A 7750-nucleotide genomic window follows, 5' to 3' on the forward strand; every position below is an offset into this window, starting at 1 on the left:
TGGTGTCCTTTCCTTTGGTTGCTATGGTTTGTACCTTTGTTGGAATGGTTAGGGACACAGCTTCTCTCCTCCCCAGGTTCCTAACTATACAATGAATGTACAGCTATGTGGCTTCCTGTTTTGCATTACTCCTTGAGCATCAAGGAGTGAAGAGGAAATAGGGACTAGTCACCCTTTCTCAACAGGCCACATGGTCAAAGGTCATGAGGCAAACTCTGGAGGTGGGAGCTATCAGGTCAGCAGAAGCAACTAGGCCTTTTGTCTTTAGGTAAATTGTACCCAGAAGCTGGGCTTGCCAAGTCATGTGTAAATGTACAATTGTGCTACTGAGAACTTACTGAAAACAAGAATGTTATGACGGTTAAATTACAACAAATTCCATTGCCAGCCCTTTTTAAGCAAACCTGCCTCCCTTCATCCATTTCCTAGCTCCTTCTGAAAGTTCCAGGTCTGTTGATTTAAAAGATAAGTAACTGCAGCGCCTACTTCTGCAGGGCGAGTACTCACATTCTGGCTTTTGTGCCTGGAGGACTGTGACTGATAAGGTCCCATTCTGCCTTCCTCAGCAAGAGACTAACAAGGAATTTCTCTTATTTATCTTAGGAAGCATAACTTCACTTTCTGTTTCATGTCAAATCACTTTTTAAACGTGCTGTTGTAATTGATTATCCTATTATGTAGGCTCCAATAAATGAGGACATCTTGTTATTGGTAGTTGAATGGCTTGATAAAAGAAAGGCAATTAGAAATTAACTTACAAGTGAAGGAAGATGTTCATCTAATTTAGCTTATTCTTTGGTGTAGCTAAAGAACACAGCCCTCTCCTGCCCAGGTTCCTAACTATACAATTAATGTGCAGCTATGCAGCTTCCTGTTTTACCTGAGCATCAAGGAAGTGGAAAGGAAATCAGGGACTAGTCACCCTTTCTCTACAGGCCACATGGTCAAAGGTCGTGAGAGATGCTCTGGAAGTAGGAACTGTGAGAACAGCAGGCCTTGGAGACACCGAGTGGAGGGCCATAAAGCGGTGCTCTGAATATTTTTACACCTCAATTTCCTGTCTGTAAATGGGAATAATAAATGTACCTACATATAGTGTTGCTGTGATCACTGAACAAAGAGTTGTACGTAAGTGTTCAACAGCCCTTAGGAGTCCATTCTGGAGTCTCTGACTTTCTTCAAGTCTTTATCATAGAGCATAATCTTACTTAAATGTTACTCTTTCACAAGCACTCATGCATGAGCACTGTTGCATGCATGCACACATGCACACACACACACACACACACACACACACATTCACTGCTTCTCTGCACATTTTTTCCCATAGCTTTTATTTTAATCACTTGTTCTGGTGATTTAAAAAAAAAAAAGGGCCAGGCGGTAGTGGTGCACGCCTTTAATCCCAGCACTTGGGAGGCAGAGGCAGGCGGATTTCTGAGTTCAAGGCCAGCCTGTTCTACAGAGTGAGTTCCAGACAGCCAGGGCTATACAGAGAAACCCTGTCTCGAAAAACCGAAAAAAAAAGAAAAAGAAAAAAAAAGAAAAAATGGACCCTCATAGAATCAATCATATATTTGGATGTTTGATTTATAGTTAAATGGAACTATTTGGGAAGGAGTAGGAGATGTTGCCTTGTTGAAGGAGGTGTGTCACTGGGGAATAGGTTTTTGAGATTTATTTCAAAAGCCCACACCTGACCCAGTTTCTCTCCCCCTCCTTCCCTCCCCTCTCTCTCTTCCCTCTCCCCATCCCTCCCCTTTCTCCTTCTCTCCCACCCTCCTCTCTGCCTGCACCTTGTGGATCAGATGTGAGCTCTTAGCTGGTTCTACCTTGCCATGCCTGCCTTCGTGATTATGGACTAGCTCTCTGAAACTATAAGCAAGCCCCAATTGAATGCTTTCTTGTAGTTGTCTTGCTTGTGGCATTTTCTCATAGTAATAGAATAGTAACTAGGGCAGATGTACCTCATGTTTTACTTGTTCATTACTTCCTTACTGGAATATAAGTTCCATTAAGGTACTGTCCATTGCTCTTCTCCGGGACCAAGTAAGTAGGTTTACATCAAATGAATGGAGCAGGCACAAGAACATTCAGTATTTTACAAGGCACATAGTGAGTACGAAAAGTAGTTAGTGTATTTGTTTATGTTTTCAAATTGTATGTTTCTTGTAGTAACTTGCTATATAATGTCACTTAAACATCAGTGCAACTCATTAGGTCTTTAGTAGAGGTAAAAGAATTAAAATAAACCAATGTAATGCTTTTAGATTTGAATACTCACAGGGATTCAGTAAAACAGTCTTTTTTGAATTAGGGTAAGCATACAAGCTTCTAAGATGAATCTTTGAAAGCAAGAATCTGCTGCAGGAGCAAAGGCTTAAAGACGGAGTGGAGGGATGTAGACGGGCACTGAATGCTGAGTCCTACTGTGGATATTTATCCTAACAGGTGCAGGCCCTATCTTATTCTCTTTTCTAAGAAAAGGCTTGTTGTTTCCTAATGAGTAAGCTCTGAGATAACTGTTGTAGGTAGCATCTTCCCAACAAACCAAAGCATGGAAACAGAATGCTGCGAATCCTTTATGATATCTGGTTATTCTGTGAACTGCTATCTTTTACTGATTCAGTTCAGTTTTGAAAACTTGTCTTCTTTTCTTGACTTTCAATAAAATATGATTTTTATATGCTAACTAAACATTTTATTTAGAAAGTATATTACATGAGCTAACAATAATTCAATTATAATTACTCAATTTTATTTATTTATATGTCTCCTTTTATTTACTTTCCATCCTAATTACATCTTCCTCCCCCTCTTCTTTTCCCAATCCCTTCCTCTCATCTCCCCCACCCCCATTTTCCTGTGGAGGCCTGCTGTGGATATCAACCCACCTTGGCATATCAAGTTGCAGTAAGACTAGGCACATCTTCTATTGTGGCTAGGCAAGGCAGCCCTAGTTAGGGGAAATGGATCAAAGGTAGGCAACAGAGTCAGAGACAACACTTGCCCCTACTGTTAGGAGTCTCACATAAAGACTGAGCTGTACAACTGTTAGATATGTACAGCGGGCCTAGGTCCATTCCATGTATGCTGTCTGTTTGATGGTTCAGTTTCTGTGGGCCACTATGGGCCCAGATTAGTTGGTTCTGTACATTTTCATGTGGTGTCCTTGACCTCAATAGCTGCTTCAATCCTTCTTTCTTCCACAGGATTCCCCAGACTCTAACTAATGTTTGACTGTGGACCTCTGTATCTGTCTCCATCAGTTACCAGGTAAAGCCTCTCAGATGACAGCTATGCTAGCCTCCTATCTCCAAGTACATCAAAATATCATTAATAATGTCAGGGATGGGCTCTCTCTCATGGCGTGGGTCTCAAGCTGGACCAAATCATTGGTTGGCCTTTCCCTTGATTTCTGCTTCATCCTTATCCCTGTGTATCTTGTAGGCAGGACAAATTATGGGTCTCAGGTTTTGGGTGGGTTGGTGTCCCAGCACCTCCATCGGAAGTCTTTTCTGGTTATAGGAGATGGCTGATTCAGATTTCATATTCCCACAGGAGTCTTTCTAGGCTCACCCTCATCAGTTCCTGAGAGTCTCCACTTTCCTAGGTTTCTAGCTTGTCCCAGAGATGCCTCCCCAGTGCTACTTTCTCTTCCCATACTCTCTTCATCTGACCTCCCCCCACTTGATCCCACCTCCTACCCTTCACATAACCCAGTTCCCTTCCTCCCTCTACCTCCGTGCCTGTTCTATTTCCCCTTTTCAGTAAGATTCAAGCAACCCCTGTTATGTCCTCCTTGCTGCTTAGCTTCTTTGGGTCTGTGGATTGTAGCATGGTTATCTTATAGTTTATGGCTAATATATTCTTTTTTCTTTTGAATACAAAGAGAAGTCTTTATTGATAAATAAATTATGATTAAACATTATGACGCTTTGTTAGAGAATAAAAGCTTCAGAGTCGCCATCTCCCCAGCCCTGGCCCTAGCTACTAGCCTCAGCCTTCTTGCTGGGAGCCTTGGATGAAGTCTTGGAGGGTAACTCAGGTCTTTTTGGGTTCTCAGGAGTCTTTGTCTTCCTGACCCTAGGTGTGGGTTGTGCTTTGTGTCCCATGTTCTGGGAAGGAGTGGGCGCTTTGGTCTTCTGTACTGTCTTAGCTCCCTGAACAATTGTTCCAGTGTGGGCCATGGCTGCCGTCTTCCTATTGGCGAGGGAAGCAACACTATTCTGGACCTGTAAGAAAGCAAGCCCGGTGTTGGGGAGATGGCTCAGCCAGCAGAGCACTTACTTAACAAGCACAAAGGCACAAGCTTACTTCCCAGAGTCCCACACAAGCCTGGAAAGACTTGAGACTCAGCAGGCAACAGGTGCCTACCAACCTTGCTGGCCGAGGGCTTTGATTTCTCATACACATCTTTGGTTTTCCCGTGGGCATCTGCTCGTTGCCTGCTGGCACTGTGTTTGACATTCTGACCTCTGCTGGTGCTGAGAGGGTCCCTGGCAGCTTTGCCTCGTTTTAGGGGGTGGGGTGGGGGCTTTCTGACCTCTCTTGGCTTTGCCTTGGCTTTCTTGGGCGCCAGCTCCAGCGTGACTGATGAGCAGGGATAAGCCTTCCTCTTCTGCCCCGATTTTAGAGCTGCTTTCTCTGCCTTGGCCTTGCCGACTTCGTCTTTCTTCAGCAATCCAGATTTCTTGGGGCCTGTCTCCTTGGCATCTGCAGCTCCCCTGCGGGCTTTCTGGGCACAGGATTTCTTTTTCTTGGGGTTGGGAACTAGTTTGAAGCTGCCAGTGACACCCTTGGCCTTAGATTTGGCAGACCTGGTGAGGAGGCCTTGACGCACTTCAGTTTCTAGAGCCTGCTTCAACAGGTACTTGAAGCGGGTGGTATCCACTGTTGGGTACTTATGTTGGATATAGACCTTGATGGCTATGACTGATGTGCCCTGGCGCTTCTCCCCGGCCTTTAGAGCCTCTAGCACCATGCGTAGCATTGTTGGGTTCCGTTGGCCTGCTTGGATTCTGCTGCATCTTGGACCTGGCTTGTTAGCCCCAGGGAGCCCACATGATCCAGAAGGTGATGTGTCCGTGGAGGGAAAAGAGGAGGAGGAAGAAACACTGGAGACACTTCCTGAAGCCATGGCAAAGGCAGCAGCAGGCCAGGCGGGTGCTCACTCTGGCTAACATATTCTTATCAGTGAGTACACACCATGTTTGTCTTTCTGGGTTACCTCACTCAGGGTGATCTTTCCTACTTTCATCCATTTGCCCGCATATTTCATGATGTCACTGTTTTTAATAGCTGAGTAGTATTTCATTTTGTAAATGTACCACATTTTCTTTATCCATTCTTCTGTTGAAGAACAATTAGGCTATTTCCAGTTTCTAGATACTACAACTAAAGCTGCTATGAATATAGTTGAGCAAGTGTCTTTGTGGTAGTATATGCCCAGGAGCAGGATGACTGGATCTTTAGGTAGAACTCTTCCCAGTTTCTGAGAAACCACAAAATTGGTTTCCAAAGTATCTGTGCAAGTTTTCACTCCCAGCAGCAATGAAGGAGTGTTCCCCTGGCTCCACAGCCTCACCAGCACGTGTTGTCACTTGAGTTTTTTATCTTGGCCATTCTGATGGTGTAAGTTGGAATCTCAGATTTATATTTTCCTGATGACTATCTTTAAGTGCTTCTTGGCTATTCGAGATTCTTCTATTGACAATTCTCCATTTAGGCCTGTAGCCCAATTTGTAATTGGGTTATGTGGTTTGTTGGTGTCTAATTTCTTGGGTTCTTTTCTGGATATTAGCCCTTTGCTGTCCCTCAACTTGCTTTTAATCAATGGTGTTTCATCACAGCAATAAGCCCAATTAAGACAAGGACCAGGCATTCAGGGCCTAGGGGAGAGCCTCATTCCTTTCCAGACATTTTCTGAGAATCAAGACTATTAACTTAGTTTTCAGTGACATTCTCTGGCCTTCCTCATACTGCATCTACAGCTTCATCTCATCAGTTGTGACCTTGAAACTTTCCTCAGGAAGCACCTTGCCTTGGGAACCCTGTGGAAACAGTAGCTTCAGACTTTACAATGATATAATTCTGTTTTAATTGCATTGTAATTATATAACAATATAATTAGAATAAAGGCCATGAAGTGTGATTAACTCTTAGATAAACCGCATAAGCTGTCTAGTATCTTTTTTTTTTCTGAGTACCTTCCTTTCTTTTGTTATTAAAATATATAGTAGAGTATATATTTTCAAACTTTTTTATTTATTTATTTATTTATTTATTTATTTATTTATTTGGATGTATGCATGGATCCTTGTGGTGGTCTGAATGAGAATGGGCCCTGTAAGTCATTATAGTTGAATGCTTGATACTCGACTGTATTGGGACTGTTTGGGAAAGGTTGTGAGATTTAGCTTCATTAGAGGAGATCTACCCCTCAGGGTGGGTTTTGAGATTTTAAAATCCCACACCATTTCCAGTTACATCTCTTGTGGGTGTTGTCTCGATGTGTAAGTTCTCAGCTACTGCTCCAGCACCATGCCTGCTATCTGTTGCCATGCTCCCTGCCATGATAGTCATGGACTACCCTCAGAAATGACGAGCTCCAATTAAATGCTTGATTTTATAAGCTTCCCTGGTCATGTTATCTCTTTGATAGAAAATAGAAAACTAACTAAGACAATCCTAACATCTTAAAAGCACCCACAATCGTACTTCACTTTCTGTGATGCTGATAACCTCACCTCAAGGAATGACTGGTCTTTTCCTTTGCACTGTGTTACTAATTTCCTTTTCTCTTTATAAGGATATAATCTTTTCAATTCTGTAGTCTCACTAGATAAGGAAGAGGCTTCTATAACTTTCAAGGCTGTCCTGGTTAGTTTCTGTCAATTTGATACAAGCTAGAGTCATCTGGGAATCTCTACTGAAAAAAAAAATGCCCCCATCAGATTAGCCTATAGTCAATTTTGTACAGCAGTTTCTTGATTAATGAGTGATGGGGGAATGACCTAGCCACTGTGGGGTGCCGTTCCTGGACAGATCATCTGAGGAGCAAGCTGTAGAAAGCACAAGGTCCCTATAGTCACAGATAAGCACTGGGAAAACCAGGAATGTTAAACTGCAGGGTTGTCTTTTCAATGGAAGAGGTGCATAACCTGGTTTCTTCCAAGAAGACTGGGAATGAAGGTGGTTAATAGCCTGGTGACCTGTGGTGTCTATGGGGTCAGGCCACATGTGATGCCCCTAGATTCTTCCTCCCTCCACCTTTATATTGAGCATTGCTTCTCAATCAGTAAAGTCCATCCTTATGGGAGATGTCTCATGTACTTTACCATGGAGCAGAGCCCAGATAACCTCAGTGCTGTCCATAAGGCCAGGGCATACCTGATACCCTCAGTCATTCTCCTTACGTGTAATCTTGAGTATTATCTCTCAGTCTATAGTATTTGTTTATTTATTTTTATTTATTTATTTTTGGTTTTTTCGAGACAGGGTTTATCTGTATAGCCCTGGCTGTCCTGGAACTCCCTCTGTAGACCAGGCTGGCCTCGAACTCAGAAATCCGCCTGCCTCTGCCTCCCAAGTGCTGGGACTAAAGGCGTGCGCCACCACCACCCGGCTAGTATTTATTTTTTGGAAGAGATCATATGTACTTTGCAAAGAGTTGTGATGTAGTCATACCTTGAGCTGGTGTTACACACACACACACACACACACACACACACACACACACACACACACA

The 7750-nt window shown here is 43.2% G+C and overlaps 1 protein-coding gene across 1 annotated transcript; it reads right to left on the reverse strand.

The window, feature by feature from the left end:
- Window positions 1-3986: 3986 nt before the first annotated feature.
- LOC114630167 (histone H1oo-like) lies at window positions 3987-5140 on the reverse strand. The gene is made up of 2 exons (XM_028778255.1): window positions 4382-5140; window positions 3987-4235 (listed from the first exon to the last, which is right to left on the reverse strand). The coding sequence occupies exons 1-2, from the start codon at window positions 5138-5140 to the stop codon at window positions 3987-3989; spliced, it is 1008 nt and encodes a 335-aa protein (XP_028634088.1).
- Window positions 5141-7750: the final 2610 nt, after the last annotated feature.

The sequence above is a fragment of the Grammomys surdaster genome, unplaced genomic scaffold (genome assembly GCF_004785775.1).
Source record: "Grammomys surdaster isolate TR1022 unplaced genomic scaffold, NIH_TR_1.0 331, whole genome shotgun sequence".
Lineage (NCBI taxonomy): Eukaryota > Metazoa > Chordata > Mammalia > Rodentia > Muridae > Grammomys > Grammomys surdaster.